The sequence below is a fragment of the Trachemys scripta genome, chromosome 5 (assembly GCF_013100865.1).
Source record: "Trachemys scripta elegans isolate TJP31775 chromosome 5, CAS_Tse_1.0, whole genome shotgun sequence".
Lineage (NCBI taxonomy): Eukaryota > Metazoa > Chordata > Testudines > Emydidae > Trachemys > Trachemys scripta.
Window position 1 is genome coordinate 53634513 of NC_048302.1, and position 21416 is coordinate 53655928.

Consider the following 21416-nt stretch of genomic DNA (forward strand, 5'->3'; position numbering starts at 1 on the left):
ATTTGCTCCCTCTAATTTTAATTGAGGGAATCATCCCATCTGTGTACCAATAAAGCCTTTATATCACCACACAAACATATTCTGTACATGTCAGAAAAACTAATTTAATAAAGTTTTAATAACCTAAATCAAAGCATGCAGGGTTCCAAGGGAGCCAGAGGTCTTTAAAAAGTGATCTAGCTTTTCTACATATGCAAATGTCATTTTTTGATCTCTCTCTTCCCCCATACCAAACTTTGATTAATTTTAGTCTTACTATTTGAATATTTACTGTTCTCATAGACTTTAAGGCCAGAAGGGACCATCATGATCATCTAGTCTGACCTCCTGCACATTGCAGGCAACAAAACCTCACCCACCCACTCTCCTGTAATAGACCTATGTTCTGTATGTATGTATGTTCTGATCAGTGTGTGGCTTGGTAAGATATAGACTCTGCTGTTAGTCATTTGTAAAACCCTTTTGTCACAAATCTGAGTCCAGAGGGACCCTAAGGTTTGTGAAAGTTTGGACCTGTTTGGGTTGGTTTAGTTCCATCTCTAATTAGGAATAAATATTGTCATTTTAGTTAATATGTCAAATCTGACAAACAGGATTTTTTCTTTCTGTCTTTAAATTACACAAAATGACCAGATCCTCAGCTAATGTAAATTGTGACAGCTCCAGTTACTTCAATTGAGCTATGATAATTTACGAAAGCTGATGATCTGGCTAAAATGTGTATTGTAAGGGAGGGATTAAGACTTAATGAGGGTCTGACAGATCAGTCCCTGGTATTGTATATGAAAGATATTACAGAAGCTGCCCAGGGTCTAGTTGATCCTCCATCTTTTTACTATTGATGCAGATTTATTAATATTTGTAACTCAAAGTATAAGAAGAATATCATTTTACTTTTCCTTTGTTATAGAAACAGCTGAAGTGGAGAGCACGAGGCAATCTTTTCTCAAACGTAACTGATTATGCTGCCAGGGCCATGTAAAAAATAGAAGCACCTTTCCTAGAACATAACTAGTTACCAATTGATGCAGGAGCAGGATTAAACACAAGACTGAAAAAGCATGATAAAGCATTGTCGTATTCACTATGAGGTGCTAACATGGTACTCAAGGATTAGAATATTTGTTCTAGGACTACAACCAAGAATTCTCCAGCTAATTTTAGAAGTTTATACTATGTCTTGATTTGCACTGAAGATTGCTTTGAATAAGATAATTCCTTCATTACAATGGTTCAATATTCTATTCTAACTTTGTTTCAAAGTGTCAAGCTCTTGTTTTGATAACTAGTGCCCTCACCTCTATGACTCTTGGCAATTTGTCTGACCTTGGATCTGCGTAGATGTTTTCTCTCTCTCCTGTGTATCTGAATGTCTTAATGGCATTATCCTTTTTTTATGTTTTTATGTTGATCTTTACAAAACGTTGACTAAACATACACTCTGTGTTGGATGACAGAAAAATTCACATTATTTCACCAAAATGTACTAAATGAGTATTAAAGGCCAGATTCTACCACCTTTACTCACACTAAGTAGCACCTTACGCCACAATTAGTTCCACTGGTTTCAATTGGGCTACCTGTGGAGTAAGATACTACTCAATATGAGTAAGGGTGGCAGAATCTGGTTGTAAATCAGAATTTCATAGTTTTTAAGGGGATTATGATAATCTAATCTGATCTAATCTCCTTGTCATTGACACGATTTCTTTATAATTTACCTAAAGGCTATCATGAATAATTGGTCAGACTTTTACAAGGGATAGTAGGAGGGACCTTTATTAAATTCTGTGTTGTGGCTGTCCCAATAAGGCTTTCATTTATACGCCCAACCTACAGTCTGAAGGATCTCAAAGTACTTTATAAGGAAAATCATATACAAATGATATTTAGGGATCACTACTAAAATACCTGTGGTGGAAGACAGCAACTTTTTAACAGTACACAACAATACTACACATTAGCTTTAGGAAAGGACATGAAGAATGCTGTATTCAATTAAAATACAGGGGGAATATTTGAAGGTAGATAGAATGTAGTTACATAAAGTTACATGCTAGCAAGTACGGATTATATTTTTGCTCTTACAATGCCTCAGAAGGTCAAGACCTTGCTTATATCTCAACTGAAAGACAGTACTTTCAGCCACACAGTATGCCCCTTAAAAATATACTGGAGCATTGGTTCATTATTGAATCAAAGGAAAAAGTGCTACATCTTGAGTCATGCAGCATCACTTCAAACAGTATATAAGTGCTTTGGAGGTCTCCCATCCCAGGAGGTTTGAGCAGGTCCCACTCTGTTTAGCTTGTGAGATTAGAAAAGATTCAAACACAAGGCAGCATGGCTGAAGGCCAAATAGTCAATTATTAATTTCCTTACATTTTCCTACTTTTGATCAAGAAATATATAAAACAGGGGTAGGCAACCTATGGCACGCGTGCCGCCTTGATTTTCAGTGGCACTCACACTGCCTGGGTCCTGGCCACCTGTCCGGGGGACTCTGCATTTTAATTTCATTTTAAATGAAGCTTCTTAAACATTTTAAAAACCTTATTTACTTTACATACAACAATAGTTTAGTTATGTATTATAGACTTATAGAAAGAGACCTTCTAAAAACGTTAAAATGTATTACCGGCACACGAAACCTTAAATTAGAGTGAATAAATGAAGATTCGGCACACCGCTTCTGAAAGGTTGCCGACCCCTGATATAAAATGTAACAACAACTGGAATTACAAAAAAACTGCAGAATTTTCTCATGGTTAAAACTGAATAAAATGTCTGTCTTACCTTTTTATGTCTGTTACTCCTGTTGGGAATACTTCCCTATCCGCATTTTTTAAAAATCCTTAAAATTAGATAGATTAGTTAACAAACCAATGGAGAGGGAGGGGAAAAAAGAAAAGAAACCAGAGTATAGCCAACCTTTTTTAATTAGAGTATATTGTACTTCCAAACTGGATACACTAGAAATTGGCAATGCAACATAAGATGCAAAGGAATATACCAGTTACTGTCAAAATGACCCTGTACAGCCTTATAATGCAAAAAGCTTTATACAATACAAATTTTTATTAATGTACACAAACCTTGACAGTGTGATATTTGAACATAATACAAGTAAAAAAGGACAGGAGAAAGAAAGTGCTGAGAACTTTAACTGAATTACTGGATGGAAAACCAAGTCAACCTTCATTTAAGAATGCATAGTGAAAACAGCTATGAAATCAGCTTTGGGGTGGTGGACATTTACCAGAACTTTTAGTCTTTAATAGGTCAGAGATATCTATGGAGAACATTCCTTTCCTTAGCTTTGAACTTCAAACCAATTATTGTATATGCCAGGGCTCTGATAAATACTGTATATTTTTCTTAACAAAAATAAAACTCCTCCAAATACATCTTTTCTCCCTCACCAGAAAGAAGTAAATGTTTTTTTTCCAAAGTGCTAAACAAAGTTGCTCAGTTATATCAAACGTTATTGTCATTCAAATACAGGTTTGGCAGAAAACTTAAACACATGGGATTAATATGCTGACAGCTTCATACCACTCATTCCTGGGAGTTCCAGCCTTATTATAGTGCAATTTGGTTTACAGAAAATATTCTTTAAACATTCCTACTTCTTTACTCTTATACATCTGTAGTTTATTCGCTGATGCACATGTGGGCTTTTTCCTTTTTTTCAAGTGTCTGCTCTATTGTAGTAAGGTCAGCCAGAAACACTGTGAATGTATTTTTGTAACAGTTGTATTAACTGAAATGCAGATTGCATAATTCAGGGGGTAAAGAAACTCACCTTTTAACAGTTCTTATTCTGAATGAGTTATTAATGGAAAGCCCTACTCAGCACACTCTATTTTTGTCAATACTCTCAAAGAAGTCAAAGAGGGTTTTGCTGGCATAGGTGCAATAATATGATAAACAGGGCCTGAATTGTTTGCCTTGCCTATTAATAGATTTAGACAGAAATTTAGAACAGATGACTTATATTAATAGCTTAGCTAGAATAGCCACATGCTCACAGGACCAAAAATATCTGATGGAACTTAAACAATTAGGTGGGAAATACTTCGCCACTATTACTTGACTTTTAAATTGGTATATTACAGTCTGCTAAAATGTTAGTCTCTCCTCATTCTGTATTTTCTCATTGCAAACAGCTTCCAATATTTTAACATGTATTAAAAGGTGTGGAAACTTACAAATGAGCTTAATGACTCGGGAAAGCATTTCACCATATGCTTAACTTTAAGTACAACAGAACTTAAGAATATGTTTAAAGTTAAATATATGACTAAGAGCCGTCCCTGAACAAGGAAGCTTTCCTGAATTGGGGCCTCATTTTGGTACAGTCCTAGACAGCAGGCCTGATTCAGAGCCACTGAAGTTGTTAGGCGTCTCCCCACTGACTTCAAGGAGATTTGGATTAGACCCTTAACCGTGTGTGAGAGGATGCTTTCAGATAGGGAAGATGTGGGGCCACTTCTTTGAAAGCTTGATTGGGGGAAACCCTGAAGAAAGCTAGTGAGATCTCTAAACACATGATGAAACAAAGATCTAGACCAAATGCCAATACCATGGAAAACAATAACACAATAAGAAAGGGTTCTTGTACATCAACTGATTTTAAGAGATAAATAATTTTTAAAGGTTCAATACTTTATACTTCAAATTTCAATAGAAAGAATCTTTTACTCCTGACCTTTCTGTCTGTTTTGCACTGGAAACTGTTATCTTAAGCAATAGAGATCTATTAACATGCAGCCAAAGTTTTTTCCTCTTTCTTTAAGATCACTGTTTGCTTTTTAAGATTAACAAAGGTTATACAACCAATCCACTTTTGCTTCTTACTGCAATAAAGTGCTACATATAAACTTGTCATTTTAATGACCACAAAGTAAGAGCATTAAATAAGTATAAAGTTAGCCTTCTAGCAGTGTACACTCTATCAGCCATTAACAAAAAGGAATAAAATAGTACTAATAACATGGAAGATAATATTGATAGGACCATGTAATTTGCAGATACAACCAAAAAGTTGAGGGTATAAAAAGAGAACTGTATGATTGAACAGCACCTTTTCATATCTTTCTCTTTCAAAGAAGTTGCAGGTACCTTTTCAAACATACAATTTGATATCCTGTAAAAGAAACGTTTTCTTCTTTTTTTTTTTTTTTTTTTTTTTTTTTGTTGCAAGTGAGGAACAAACTAGTGCAAGACTAAAGCACTGTGCAAAACTGCCTTTTTTAGTCTGAGCATTTATACCCAGAATTTATCCATATCCTTTTTTTTAATCCCCTTTGCTGGATTTAACCACCATAGAATTCTAGTTATACAAGTTGTTCCTGCAAACTAAAGGTAACCACTGCATTAATACAGTATATATATATCTATATATATATGCCCTTTTAAAACAAAAGATGTACACTATGGGCCAGACTCTGATCTTAGTTACACCAGCGTAACAGTAAAGGATCTGGCCCTGTGACTGTGTGTATATATAATGCACACACTACAGGCATGTGTATGTATATATATACACACACACACACACACACACTTCAATTTCACACACTCATCTTACAGTGCTGAAAGTAATTTCTTCCAGATCTGTTCCACCTTAATCCTCAAATCTTTACAACTGATGATCTGAGGATAAGGCACCAAACACACTATAGGAAACTGCAAACAGCACTGAGCCAATATACCAATCCTCACTGAACCAAGCATTGCTCTTCTCAACAATCACAGAGTTACAAAATTCTAAAATGAAAAGGAGGGTTGGGGGAGGCAGAAGGAAGGAGGAAAGTAAATGAAAAGGGAATTTTTAAAAAATAATTATTAAATAAGCCAATACAAAGGATGTGCAAAAGCAATGTCATGGCACACTACAGACAGGCTCTCTTTCACACATTCGCACTCACACACAAACCAAAAATAAAACGCATCAATATGTAATCTTACAAGTGCTGATTGCCATTAAGGACACTCTTGTTCAGCTTAACAAGACAAAATTGTTTCTTAGATAAGAGTACTGGGAACATGCCTCTGAAGGTAGAAGTATGCAGTAGGTTCACCTCTCTGAAAATTTAATAAAGCAGCTTTCAGGTCAATGCAATAAGTATACACACAGAGCCATTTTCTAAATCTTACTAATGATATATAGTACAAGTGTTCATACCTCTTCAGTCTAGGTTTTGCAGCAATGTATACCTGCTGGATTTGTTGGGATATTTTTGGTACAGAATGTAACTGTCCTCAGACAGTTTCTGCCCTTTCTGTTAGTCCAAGGTAGGCAAGGAAGGAGTGTTTAGGTGAGGTGCCGCCTAGAGGTGCAGTCTGAGGTCTGGGTGGATGGAATGTGAGATCAAAGTGGTTCTTGGGGAAAAACATTGTTAAGGGAATGAGATGGGCAAAATCAGAGTTCCAGTATTTATCAAAGCACAAAGAGGTGCCATTTATGGCCAAGGCCTTCACTCCCAAGTTTGGCTCTGCTCCACTGCTGTGTGCAGCTGACATGGCCACCGTTTGCAGAGCCTGGGAGGCAGACATGACTGAGAGGGGTGACAAGAGGTTCCTGGAGCTATTGACTGTTAGGAGAGGGCTGGCTTGCTTAGAGGTTGAATACTGGCCCTTCTTCTCTTCTTCGGGGCAGTCCCCATTCTGGTGCTTCTTCACGTGGCGGCTGAAGACAAAAGGGTGGGTGGTCTTGAACAGGCACTCATCACAGCTGAAAGTCTGTCGTGGAGCATGCTTCAGTTTCTTGTGTAAGTTGAGATTGTCTTTGCGTTTGCAGCTGTAGCTACACTGGTCACAGTGAAAAGGGCGCTCCCCAGTGTGGACACGCACATGCTCTATCAGCTTGTTGGCTGTCTTTGAAAGATAGCCACACTGGTCACACTTGTAATGGTTACCAAGACGATGTTCCCGGATGTGCATTTCTAGCTCCAGCTGATTTGCTTTCACTATCTGGCAGATCCGACACTTGTACTCCATCTTGTAGTGGGTCTTCAGGTGGCATTCCATTGCTGCAGGGCGATTTGTGGAGTAAATGCAGAATGGGCACCTATCAAAAGAACAAAACCCAAGAAAAGACAGTCAGTTCTGAATAGAATTTTTTCACTCTTTTCTACCCATTGACATTCTTGATTTAGCTTCTCATTCAATCTATTTGAGTCTAAATACAGGGCAAACAAAAATATTTTTCAGTTCATTTTAGTATATTTTGCTCTTCTTAGCCTATGCCTCTAGAATAAAAATGTATGAGCAGGATGATTTACTACAGCAGGGCTAACTTAATCCTAGGAAAACATTGATTCATCCCACAAAAGTGCGTGTCTAATCTTACTTCATCTCTTAATGGAAAGGGAGTTTGTGCAGAAATGTACGAGTGTCCACTTGTGTAAAGTAAGAATAAACTTGCCATGCACGAAACCAAACACATACAGAAAGAGAATGTCGGGAATTCCTTTAAAATAGCTTTCAAGGATAAACTGACAGTGTACCAAACGAAAGAACGGAAAGTTGGTTTGTTAGTGGGAAGTTCAGTCAGTACCTACTCTGTTTACCAGACAAACAAAAAGGTAACTTACTAGTAACTGTAGTTTTTTTTCAAGTAGATTGTACTGATCCCCACTCCTGGCATTGAAGACAAAACTCAATGGAGAACACACTGAAGTCATTAACTACTGGCACCAAGCGCATGCCCCCTTGTGAAACTGAATGCCACATCTCCACTTCCTTCCACTTACTCAAAATCTTTGATAAAAGGACTAAAAAGAAGTGGGGTGGAAGGTGGGTCTATACAATCTATGCAAAGAAATACAATTTCTGGTAAGTAAGCTTTCTCATTTGCGTACTGTCTGTAGCGATAGTCATTTCTGGGAAATTAATTAGCAGCACTAACTCAAAAGAGATGGGTAAAAGCGGCTGGCAGTGTTTGCCTGAAATATTCCTCCTTGTTGGCAGGTCTTGATACTGCTGGGGAAAATTGAGTGGGTTCTGAGGAACCCTGAGGAGCAACCCTATGTGGGTGAAGGTTGGTTTAAACATTGTGATAGTTAATTTCTTCATCAATAAAACCAAACCAAAGAAAGTGGGTGAGGTTTGACTCTATTTAGCATGTGTACTGTATTTGAGAGGAGGCTGGAGAAGGCAGCTGTTTGCAGTGGCTCTGAAGTATATTAATTAAATAAAGATTGCAGAACTGTTCTCCCAAACTTGTCTTAGATCTACCTGCCAAGCTAAAAAGAGTAATGCTAAGTACAAGTATGACTAGAGCTCCAGGTAGCAGCCTTACAGATACACAGAAAATGTATTCCAGTTACAACAATCTCTAAGCAGATATCATCTCTCTCATAGACTTGTTAAATCTACAATGAAAAATCTAGGAGGCATACACAAGTTTAATTGTATCTAACCAAGTCACTTTTAAACATAGGGAGGAAGATGATGACTAACAAAAGGACAGATGGATAGTAGTAACAACCAATCAATATTCTTGGTCCATAAAAATATGCTGATCTGAAAAAGCAGCCTTGCAAGGACGATGCCAAAGCAATTAACTGTACTAGAACCAAGGATTCTGATGTCAAGGCAGCACTCATACTTACCTTTTTTGGTGCTGACTCCTCTTTGGATCAGAATCTTAAGATTTCTTTCTGGATAAAAACTGGAGGAATAATGGTTTTCCTCATATTTCACTCCATCCTCGGTGTTGAACAGGAAGCAGAAAAGTACAAACCTATCTGATATTTAGATCTCTTTGGGTTTCTTGAATGCCTTCAGAACATAGCTTTTTGTCAGATTCAGCTCTCAACTTGCCTCTACATTGTGTAACTGAAGAAGGACAAGGAGATAACTTAGCTAGACTGCCAGAGCTAGCCTGATGTATGCAGTATGTAGCTTGTCTCTCTCGCTATCAGAAGTTGGTCCAATAAAAGATATTACCTCGCCCGCCTCATATGTCAGAGCTAACCTGAGAAACCTTCAAAGCTCCTTACATCAGGAACACTTGAGTCAAGATTCACGGTCTTTCCTGGCACAGAGAATAGATTCAGCATAGATTACACCCAGGGACAAAAGGCAACTGGTATGTGCATCCGAGACAGATGTCTTGTTCTTGCAAGATGCATACTGTCTAAAGCTGGTTTTCTTCCCAGATTCAGTCATCACATCAGAATCAAATACAGATCCCTGACTGATGGAACTATTGAGCTTGATACAAGAGTTTGATTGGCAGATGGAACCAATCCACCAAAATGCGCAATGCACCGATTTAGCTAAACTAAAAACGTTTTACCTTACTGCTAATGAAAACTAAACCAGATAATGTAACATTTACAATACACTAACATTAATCTGGTCAACAAATACAACAAAAGGAGGGATGCAGGGAGTGCTGGGGTGTTGAACCTTACTCACGGTTGAAACAGTTCTAACCTTATTGCCTGAAGTGGTTGGAACAAACAGAGGAATGGGACGTGAGTCCTTATATAACATCACATTGACTGTTTAGCTCCAGGAGGGAGCATGTATGCATACCCAACAGTCACTGCTTGCCTGAGCGTTCCAACTTTGACACAAAGGCTCATGTGCACTCTAGAAACAGGGGTCTATACAAACAATTCTCAGAGGACAATGCTTATTTCTTAAAACTAATGAAGCTTTCTTAAAAGGAAGATTGGTAAAAGGAAAAGACAAGTTGCAATTTAATGCAGTAACCCATGCCCAACTCAAGACACACCTACCTAAATTTGTACTTTTCCTGGACAATTCTGAAACTCTTTCAATGTCCTCAGCTATGCACAAAAATTGTATTATCTACATTATGAACAGGAAATACAGCACAAGTAGTTCCATCAGAGAAAAGTAATTTAGACATTTACAGTCTGTTACATTGTAAGGACATTTCTGTGACCACGGCTTGGTCTCTCAATTGCAGCTCAGGCAAAGACCAAGTTTTTTTCTGACTCAATTACCAATATCTTTTCAAGCAAGTTAATCCACTTAAATGGTTAAAGAAAATGCTGTATTAGCAGAGGATATCAGGCTATTTTGAAAGTCTATACTCGTTCATAAGCCGATTTTTTTTTTTAGTAAAAAAGGGAAGCACCAGAGAAGGGGGTCAGCTTATGAGTGGGTATAGAGAGGGAGAAGTGGGACACAGCCCCTGGCCCCACAGGGGGAGCAAGGAGAGGCAGCAGAGCCAGAAGGGAAGAGGCAGGGCCAGAGTCTCTCCGCTTCTGGCCACGCTGCTCTCCCCCCAGCCTCTGAAGGGGAAAATTTTCCACTTTTACTTATCCATCTTGTGGGGGTCGGTTTATAAACGAACCGGCTTATGATCGAGTATATAGTATTTGTTAGTGGTCACCTTATAATTTATGAATTAATTATTAAAGCCTGTGACTAGCCTATAATTTAAAAACAATATTGTAATGTAAGAAATGACTGAGGGAACAGCTAAACTACCTCCTTCCTTGTTACATTTACAGATTCTGTATTTTTGCAACAGAGAACACAAAATTAATAATATGAAACAAAAAGTACTGACACATCAATGTATTCAATACTCATGCAGCTAGAGAGGACAACAAAAATTACTCAAAACTGAAAAGATACTTGGAGAGGGGAAAAAACCAAACCAAAACACTGGAGAATATCTGCTTCTGTTATTCACCTGCATTTGTAATAAGGACATTTCTTCAGGTATTAATAGGGGAAAAAAACAGGGGCTCTGTGTATTCACTATAAGAATATCACTTCTTCCCACTCCCCAAAAAAACTTTTAAAAAGGAACAAAAATTAGGGATACAAAGTCTTGGGACACAAAAATCTTTTCCACTTTGAAAACAAAAACATGCATGATTACTGATGAAGATTGCCTTTGCATTAGGAACTGAAAAAGGCTGTAAATAATTGGGAAAGTTAGAATGACTTTATACTTTGTTACATAAACAAAAGCTTGCAGACAGTATCTGAGCTAGCCTCAGGATAAAAACTGCTCAGCCTTTGGTTTTTATATTATTTTTCTTTTTCACTTTTCCTTTGAAAGGCAAGCTGCAAACTAAGTGGAATAATTTTGTCATCCATTACATTTGTGGCATCCACTGACCACTGCTTTCAAACCCAGTGGTTGGTTCTAAACTATCCTTTGCCATGATACCTACAATACACTTGGCAACAATTAGGCTGCTGGTGTGTGAGTCCACAGCCTACCATCATGTCCAACACTATTTCATTGTTTCCTTGTACTCCTCTGTCTGACTTGTCTTTCTCCAGTTGTCTCTTGTCTTATACTTAGATTGTAAGCACTGTGGGGCAGGGACTCGTTTGTACAATGCCTAGTACATTGGGGTCCTGGTCCATGACTAGGGCTTTTAGGCACTATGGTAACACACATAATAAATAAATACATAAATAAATAATAATAATTAATAATATAATAAATAAACTACATTCATCCAAGAGGACTGGGGCTATGTTACCCAATTAAAGATAAAAATGGTAGCCCTGACTTTGGATCATCAGACATTAACTAACCCCTTCTAATTTACTTCCTTTATTACCTATCCCCACACAGTATTGGAGATGCTTAACACAGTAAAAGTTTGTGTACTTGCTTTCCTTACTTGAGCCCACCGGTGGGGACAGTGTGGCATTTCTTGTGCTCCAATAATTGCTCAGGTGTCTTCATGAACTTATGGCACACGTCACACTCAAACATCCGCGTAATCAGGTGGATTTGCAAATGGCGCTCAAACATGTTTTTTGTTTTGCAGACAAAGTTACAGAAAACACATTCAAAACCTGAAAAATGAAAATACGGACACATATTACCCAAGTTCCATCCAGTTCCCTTGCTTAGAAGAAAGGAGTCTGTCTGTTTAACCAGCTTTTACCTTTCTCTGATTTCTCTTCAGTGTTCAATAAGGTCTGGCTACCAGGCACTACGGAAATTACTAGTAGGTTGTTTGAACCCTTGTTTTTTTGGGTAACATCTGCATCTTCTTTGCTATTGGCAGAATCACTAAGTGCTGACAGAGAAGATGAAGAAGGGCTGTTTGATTCACTGGGTGTCTTCCGCTCTTCACCTGAAAAACAAGAATAAAGTCCACTTGCTCATCAGTATAAGGGGAAAAACTCAACTGGAAATTTCTCACAGAGGTTATCCTATCCTAGGTATTCATAGTTTCAAAAAAAAAAAAAAAAAAAAAAAAAAGGGACTTGTGTTAAAAAGAGAAGCAAAGTTATTTTGAACTCACAGGTGAGTTTGTTTAGTATAAATCAATTTGTTCTTAAGCATCATGGCTAAATTGCCTCCCTTCTGCAGGGTGCCTACATATTCAGATAAGCACCTAGTGGGATTTCCAGAAGTGCTTAGGTGTCTTACTTTCATTGATTTCATCTTCATCTTTAGGTGTCTAAATATCTGTAAAAATCTGGTCCTCTCTGCTTAGGTGCTAGTGCACTTAAAACTAAAAGTACCATTGTCATCTACTACATAGCACAACAAACTACATTTGAGATAAATCTGGGTTGTTGACGGCTGTGTAATAGTTTGTGTTACAAAGATGGAGTTTATAGAAGACTTCCATGTTGCTGGATGCATGAAGTTAGTAGTCTTCTCTTAAGGACTGGTTATCATTAGAATCTTTTAACGAGGAAAAAATAATTTTAAGAAAAAGCAAACACACACACACAGACTTCACCCAACTGGATATAGAGTTCAAATCAGTCAGGGATTTCATGTGTGTACAATAAGCACATAACATTCCAGGGGGTGCCAATTCAGAACTGTAATACATGCTAGCTAAGTATGGAGATTAGGTTGTCTAGATGTTATAGCATTGGACTGGGTGCAAAGAAGATTTGGGTAATAATCTGCAATGAACCTTATTTGGCAATAGGCAAATTATTGGACCCGTCTTTGCCTCAGTCTAATTAGTTGCATAAAAAGCAGAACCTAACTAAAAATCCTAATCCTATGTATGTGACAAGATTTCTTAACTAAAGTCTATATCCTGCAAACAGTAATGGGCAGGCTTAACTCTAAACAGATGAGTAGTTTCATTAAGTCAAAGTTAGGTTAAATATGAGGATAAGAGTTTGCTCAATCAGCAGCTAAATAGCTGAATTCAATATGATGAATGGAAAATATTTTTTAAGATAAAGAGTCATCAGAAGACAACAAAATACACAGAAATATTTGTAAAACTGGATTTGATATCCAATACTGAAATATTTAAAATAAAAAATTAAAGAACCAGACAGAAAAACTCATGGTTTGGTCCTGTCCAAAGTTTTATTCTTTGCCTTTTCAACTGCTTTATTATCTTTTATATATGTCTAAAACAAACTGTTAAATTTTCACCATTGTTTCTCTTAGGGATGAAATGGTGATTTCATTTAACTGGAAATCATGCTCAGAATAAAGCACATCTGTGTAAAATGAAGGCCTTCTTAACATCAGTGCCATGAGCATCACTTACTGAACCCAAAACAGAAAGTTCAAAGCACAATGACTCCATAAAGAAATGTGCTTCATTTTCACACAGAACAAAGACCTGCAGAATGCAGAGATGCCAAAGTCTGACTCTTGGATACGCACTCTTGAAACATAAATTACAGATGAGATCTGAAATTATTTTTTAAAACAGAGTACATTAGAGAGGCCATCCTTAGGGTGTGAGTTTCCCCTGAAACCCTGCCACATTTAAATTCACTAGGAGACTCCTCTCCAGCTTTGCCCAGTACAGATTAAGTTTTCGATGAAATGCTGCAGTGATTGACCATAAAATACATAACTAAAAATAAGTACCTGTAACCAGTGTTTACAGAGAACAGTTAGAGATGCATATGGATGCATAAGGCAATTTCTGAGTTTGCAATTCTTAAGTTCCACAAAGGTTTGCAGAACACCAAGTTGGATTTGTTTTATGGGCTTCATTTTTAAAAATGGAAGCCCCTGGTTCTCATACAAAAATGCAAGTGTAATTTGTCACCTGCATATTGCAGAAATTATATACACGACTTGGGCAAATATGCCAAAATGGCTAATTACCTACCTATCTATGTTTACCCGTACCCATTTGCACACTGGTCTTGTGTGACAGTGTACCCCATAAGGCTTTATGGGAGGGGTGCTTATAAATGTATGTATGACATAACTGGAATATGTTTTGTGCTGCCTGTGCCATGTAATATATCTCCGTAAAGGTTATGGTCTACTATATCTATTCATCCTATTTGTACATATATATCATTTTCTACTTGAGGTTAAGAATATGGGCTGTATGCTTGCTTGGTTTCTAAGTAAGCTTTAAGAAGAACAGGAGTACTTGTGGCCCACGATGCATATATGCATATATGCATCCGAAGAAGTGGGCTGTAGTCCACGAAAGCTTATGCTCTAATAAATTTGTTAGTTTCTAAGGTGCCACAAGTACTCCTGTTCTTCTTTTTGCGGATACAGACTAACACGGCTGCTACTCTGAATCCTGTCATTAAGTAAGCTTTGTGAGGCATTTGGTCAGCTTCTTGAGGAAAGAATTTGCCAGGGTTAAGTACCTGATCAGGAAACACTTGGGGAACAATGCATCTTGGAATGCTCCAATCCACATAAGAAGTCTTTCTGGAGACATGCAAGATACCATGTGGACAATGGCTTCGGCCTGTAAAGACTGAGTCATGCAGGGACATGTGACTTGCCCAGGTGACTCCAGAACTCCATCTTGGAGCTGGACTTTGCATAGGAGAGAGGAGGGGGGTCTCCACCCACAAGAGAGAGTCTATTTAAACCCGTGGGAGACCCCTCCATTTGGTCTTCAGCTGGCTAAGGAAGGAACCTCTCCACCCCCCCAGGATACTTGAAGGGAACTGGAACAAAAGACAGTAACTATAGGGGGTGTGAGTGATTGCTGGACCTAGGCTAAAAGGAGATTAGCCTGTAAAATGGAGCATTCTGGAACTGGTGAGGAACTTATCTGTATTTAGTTTGATTAGACATAGATTTGCGCATTTTATTTTATTTTACTTGGTGACTTACTTTGTTCTGTCTGTTACTACTTGGAACCACTTAAATCCTACTGTCTGTATTTAATAAAAATCACTTTTTATTTAGTAATTTATTCAGAGTATGTATTAATACCGGGGGGAGCAAACAACTGTGCATATCTCTCTATCAGTGTTATAGAGGGCGAACAATTTATGAGTTTACTCTGCATAAGCTTTATGCAGGGTAAAACGGATTTATCTGGGTTTAGACCCCATTGGGAGTTGGGCATCTGAGTGCTAAAGACAAGCAAACTTCTGTGAGCTGTTTTTAGGTAAACTTGCAGCTTTGGGGCAAGTGATTCAGACCCTGGGTCTGTGTTGGAGCAGACGGGAGTGTCTGGCTCAGCAAGACAGGGTGCTGGAGTCCTGAGCTGGCAGGGAAAACAGGAGCAGAGGTAGTCTTTGCACATCAGGTGGCAGCTCCCAAGGGGGTTTCTGTGATCCAACCCGTCACAACCTACCTATCTATGTTTACCCGTACCCATTTGCACACAAGTTTTTAAAATATGGGTCCAAATGGCTACAGTATTACTGGAAACATAGAGGAAGTGCGGGGAAGGAAGAAGTGAAAGAGTGAAAACTTGCTCTAAGGTCATTGATCTACTTAGAGAACAAAAATGTGTAAATGATATGAGCTTTTAACACAAAGACTACTGCATAGGATAACAGATGATTCCAGAAGGTACAGAAGCATATAAATCTCCAAAAAGTCTTTGCTGATGTCTAAATTGAGAAATGCTGCACTCCTACCATTTATGACATCAGCAGTAAAGCCCTAGGAATAAATGCAGGCTTATATAGAAGAATAATGGATACAAGCAAAGTTACTTGTGCTTACCACATTCATATATTTTACATACAGCTTTTCAATATTTAACATTTTTAAAGTATATTTTTCAGCATTGGACACAGCACACTAGGAACGCATCTCCCACTAATTAATGAAGGTTTCACACATCACTTGTGTAGCACTAAAACTGTACACCTTACGGGTTGTCTGGTCAGAACAGTGAGTGTTTGAAGGCACCTTCTTCGTCAACAATATATGTGCTTTCAGCATACTTTCAAGTCATAGTGTTTAATTTCACCGACAAAGGCTCCATTCCTTAAGACACTAGAATGGGACTTAGCAGATCTGGATTCAATTCCCAGCTCTGCTACAGACTTTCCATGTGACCTTGGATGACAATCTCCATTTGCCTCATCTGTAAAAGGGGGATAATTATAAGGGTTTTGTGAGGATAAATTCATAATGTTTGTGAGGTGTTCAGATATTATGGAGATGGGAATAATATCAGTACTTTGCACCATCACAGAACCCTCTGTGGACTTTCACTGACTTCATATTTCTGTAGTTGCATTAAGTGCATCTATTTGCAAGTTGAGGGGGGAAAATCCAATTTTATTCCTCGTAGAACTGCAAAGGCAATACAGTGATGGAAGAGACAGCTGAATTTAATTCTCCCTAATATAACTGTCTACAAAATTGTCAGCTAGTTTCTGATGACAAAATCCTTATGACGGGTGATACTGAGAGAGAAATTAAGAGTATTCTAATTTTCCTCTCCTTACATTATGCCAGGCTTCATTAGTTGGAATAAATATATGTGGTTTATTTGAAAATTGTCATTAATCAGAGGTAATGTAGAAGTTCTTTTCTTCTGCTGGTAAGTGAATAGAACCAGAGAAACACAGAAGTCAAAAATCACGACCTGTTCAACTATTTAAAATGATGTTGGGACAGTAAAACAACAGCTGCATTAGTTTAGTTACTGAATCAGAGCTCTAGCAACAAAGTTTCCAGACATATGGACTGGGAAGGGGAGAACAAACTCCAAATATTGGCACAACTCAGTACAATTTTAGTATATTACACACTTGTAATCCGGGGCATGTAGTTAACACCCAGAAATCACCATACAGCTACTGAAGTCAAATTACATTTTAATAAACCAGTAAACAAATAAATAGTAAGTAAACCAATAACTTGTGATTTTGACAACTTTAACTTCATAGAAGTACTTTATTTATGCCCCCTGACTGCAAAGTGATCTCCCCAAGCAGACTTCTTACCTGGTGGGGATCAACTGACTTCAACTTTATGGGGTCATGACCATAATTAGCAAGAATTTCAGTGGAGGAAAGGAGTGTTGATAGGAAGTGTGAATGATTGCAATGAAAAATGGGGGCGGGGGGAGAAGAGAGATCACAGGAGCAGAAAGTGTTGGATCATCACCTGTGTGCTTGGTGCTGACATGAGCCTTCATATCTGACTCTTCCATGGTGACAAAATCGCAGGCTGTGCAGCAAATAGAAAACATCCACTGCTCTTTATCCACGTGAAGGGACATATGACTGACAAACTGGACGTTCATCTCTGTCTCAAATCCACATACGTGACAGCTGCAGACAGAAGGGAATTAAAGAGAAAAAGAGTTCGAAACATTAAAAAAAATCCCCATAACAAATGTACAAAGCTTCTACTCGTTTTCATAAGAAAACTCTTGCTTCACTAATCTCTTCTCTTCTCTACTGTTGAATTTTCAATGGGAAATTCTTTTGCCGGCTGAACTGCCTCTGAACCGAGGACCCTGCCAACCAGATTAAAGGGAGGCCCAATGCAACAATCCCAAACATGCTATAATGATGCTAAATAATCGTAAAGTTAATTAAAAACTACGGATTCCAGATGCTGCACATCACCTAGCTGAATCCTTTGGGCAATAAGATGCGCTGCAGTCTTGCCAAGATGTTTAGGAGGGCTGGTACACTGACAAACTGAGAGCTTGCTGCACTCTCCAGGAGCCATTCTCAAGCCCTGGAAACAGTCCCATGTCAGATCAGGATCTCCTGCAGAACTGCCTGACTTTCTGAATACAAGCAAGCAAAAATGTGTTCAGGGATTCCTTCTACTTGACTGGACAAAAGCAATTACCACCTGCAAATAATCAGCACTGATGCAAATTTTACAACCATCAGATAACAACAATGATGTTCAGAGGTAATAGAAAGGAACTTATAGTTTAACTTTCTTTACTGTCTTCCTCTTGTTTTTATTAAGGCATTAACATTTTAAACAAAGCCAGAACACTGAAAACAGTCTTGTACTTGCAGAGGGATGGATGAGATAATCTAACAGGGCTTGTGTATTTCTGATTTCTATGACTATAATTAAATCTGTTCCCACCACTTAGATTGAAATAAGATTGATTTTGCAATCCATATGTACACTAGGGTTCATATCAAAGCTTGAAGAACATGTGATAGTGCTTACGTCAATAATAAGTGTCTGAGCAACACAACTGTATCTGTACCATTCTTTTATCATCATGAGTTTTCCTAACGCTCCTATTCTTGCCTTCATAACTTTGGCCTTCTTTATTATACGGAAACATTCTTTCACAGGTAGTTGAATTATAAAACATACCTGCCTAAGGCAATCAAAGAGATAAATCAAATAGAGGAAATGTTTATATTTATTACAGAAATTTTAGTTGAAATGATTGAACTAATTGCATCAAGTGGAAGGCACTATAAATTACCGCAAATGTGTTTACACACTAGTAAATTCACATACGTAAAAGGGAACTTATTAGATGTATGTTGAACATGTGGTAAAAGTTCTTGAGGTATTTAAAGGCCTATCTGCCTTTCAAAGCCATTTAAAAAGTGCACAGTCTTTCAAAGTGCCTCGCAAGGCTCAGAAGCATGACATAACCAGCTGGGTTTTGTTGCTGAACCTAAAGTCAAATGTGGCTAAGCCAAATACTTCAGTCACATTCTACCTTAGAACAAAAAAGGATCATCCTCATAATTTGTCTTTAGCAAGCAGACATATCAGACATTTGGATTCTGGTCTCTCGTGTATGGCCCTCTATTGGGTCCTCACCTGTAATAATAAGGGTGCTTCTTTCCACTGCCTTCAGATGTGACAGCGCTGACAATGTCCTCAGTGTCTGTACTCACTAACTTCACAGAATGGACAGTCAGGTGCTGGTTCAGATTAGCACGGCACTTAGCAGCATAGGGGCACAAATGGCATTTGTATTTTCTCTCTTCTGAAAAACAAACAAATCATCTCGAGTGTGTGTATCAGTCTTAAGTGAGATATTTTAAAAACCTCATTTCAAATATGCAACTACATATTGCATAGACACATTTAGGACGTTAGAAAAAAGTTATCAGGCTTCACAATAGTAATTTATATAAATGACTCATTTTCAGCTAATTTAAGGGTATTTTTGAAATTTGGTCTAAAGATTGTATGAAGTTTAATACAAAACTTTTTATGCTGTGGAAAACTGGTGTAACTGCAGTTCTGAGAATTGCCCCTCAGCCACTATAGATTCAGGTCAGTAATGTGCAACTCATTTCTTCACCTGGCACTTTTTTTTTTCAGTAGGGTTGAAGTTCTTGAAGGTGGGTGTGTGCATATTATCTATCTTTCTATCTATGGAGTTTGATGCTTATTTAACAAAACTCGGAGAAAAGCATCTGTATAGATAGTCGAGTTCGGAACATAAGTTAGCCAAAACCCCTCGAAGAACAATAAAACAAAATCCAAACCAAACTCCTCAGCAGTTTCTGATGCTTCACAATTTTTAAATTAACGTCTCTAAATCTTGGCGACAAAGTCATCACACACAGCAGGTCTTATTTTGTATTTACTTGATTAAAAAAAACAACCAAAAATTAAATTGCCTTTAAAACCTTTCCTTTTTAAGTAAAGCTGCTTCACTTTTGGAATACAATAATACAATGTGCAAGCACTAACAGAGAGAAATTCAGAATCTGAATAAGGCAAAAAATCACAAAACCATAGAAAACACCATGGGGGGGTTTTCTAGCATGGCCATACTAAGTGGTACTATATATACCAGCATTATGCTAACAATATTTTTCAGCACTATGTCTGACATTCTTGCTTCCTAATCTTATTAATCTGTGCATTGCATCTCAACACATTTGTCCTTTGGCCTGAGCTTGAGACATTCTCCCTAAAAAGCATGCACTATACACTGGTTGCAACTTCTAGTTAGACAAATCCTCTGTATAAAACTAGTGGGCATAGAGTCAGATCCTCAGCTGATTTTAATAGCTCCACTGACTTTATGGAAAAGGGTGTTGTAGAAAAGAGTCATCCTCTACTCCCTTCACTTGAGCTAAAAGTTCATAAAGGTGAACATCCCAGAGGCTAACTAATATTTGAAACACTGTCTCCTCTGCTGGTCACTAATGTTTAAAGAGCCTGTCATATAAACAAAAACAAAACAAAATACAACTTTCCTCCTCTCTTTAGAGCCCTGTTTACAGGCTTGCTTAATTGGTAGTAACCAAAAGGTACTTTGATATTGTCAGAACCTGCCAACTGGACAAATTCCTATTTGACCGTTTGTTTTCTAAAATGGATGATGGTTGGGCCATAATGAGTTAGGTTAGCTCCTTGAATTTTTAGCCCAGTTCTACTTGTCTTCATCCCAAGTGAAGGGAACAGAGGACGTCTCTTTCCACAACACTGTGTTTCCTTGCAGTGAAACTTGCCTTATGTTCTTCTTGCAACAAACTTGCATGACACTGTAAATGAGAACGCCAAAGTGTTTGATTTACCTGTGTGCAGTGAGAGATGTCGGGACAATGTCTGCTGTCGGCCAAACACTTTTCCACACACGTCACAGGGAAAGAGCTGGTCATTAAATTTCCAAGATGGCAATCCGTTTCCTGCATCCAGCCCTATCCTTTCTGTGTCTATACCAAAAATGCATAAATACAGAGTCTTATTTTAAAAATTTAAAGAACTCTTAGATTTCACTCTATGGACTACTTTCATGTGTCATGTAAAAGACAACACTCTTAACCCTACATTGCTGTTCATGGCGCACAAGTTCACATGAACTCTGAAGCAGAGATTAATTTAATCTGTAACCTAAACTGCAAATATTCCTCTGTTCCATGGTCCATAGCAATTTGAGTTTCTGATACAAAATCCCAAAGCAGGACTTGTACAGAACCAGAACATCCTTGGGGACCCTAGCAGAACACGAAAAAAGCAATGTTACAGATGACTAAAAAAGAATAGTATAGACAGGTAGTAATAATCTGATAAAATCTCAAATCCATCATAAAACTAAGAAAACAAAAAGGCAACAAAAGATGCATTTTTGTTTTGTTTTTATCCCTACAAAGTCAATAAACTGGCTGCTGTACAGACTATCCTAAGGCAACTGAGGCTCTACCACACCAGTGTTACTCCTCTCAGCTATTATACAAGGAATTTCACAACACAATATGTACTGTAATTTCCCCCCCCATCAAAAGCCTACTGTAGCTCTGACTATTTTGCATGGCATCTTTCC

General features: G+C 37.9%; 1 protein-coding gene across 2 annotated transcripts in view; it reads right to left on the reverse strand.

The window, feature by feature from the left end:
- Positions 1 to 3677: 3677 nt before the first annotated feature.
- ZNF827 (zinc finger protein 827) overlaps positions 3678 to 21416 on the reverse strand; it is a 146665-nt gene continuing 128926 nt past the window's right edge. Inside the window, exons 9-14 of one of the 2 annotated variants that reach the window (XM_034771922.1) lie at positions 20671 to 20808; positions 18953 to 19121; positions 17300 to 17466; positions 11910 to 12101; positions 11640 to 11817; positions 3678 to 7075 (exon numbers count right to left, since the gene is read on the reverse strand). In XM_034771922.1, coding sequence (XP_034627813.1) covers positions 6268 to 7075; positions 11640 to 11817; positions 11910 to 12101; positions 17300 to 17466; positions 18953 to 19121; positions 20671 to 20808 — 1652 coding nt within the window. In that variant the 3' untranslated portion in view covers positions 3678 to 6267. The remainder of the gene's footprint in view (positions 7076 to 11639; positions 11818 to 11909; positions 12102 to 17299; positions 17467 to 18952; positions 19122 to 20670; positions 20809 to 21416) is intronic. The other variant, XM_034771923.1, reaches the window with a different exon arrangement.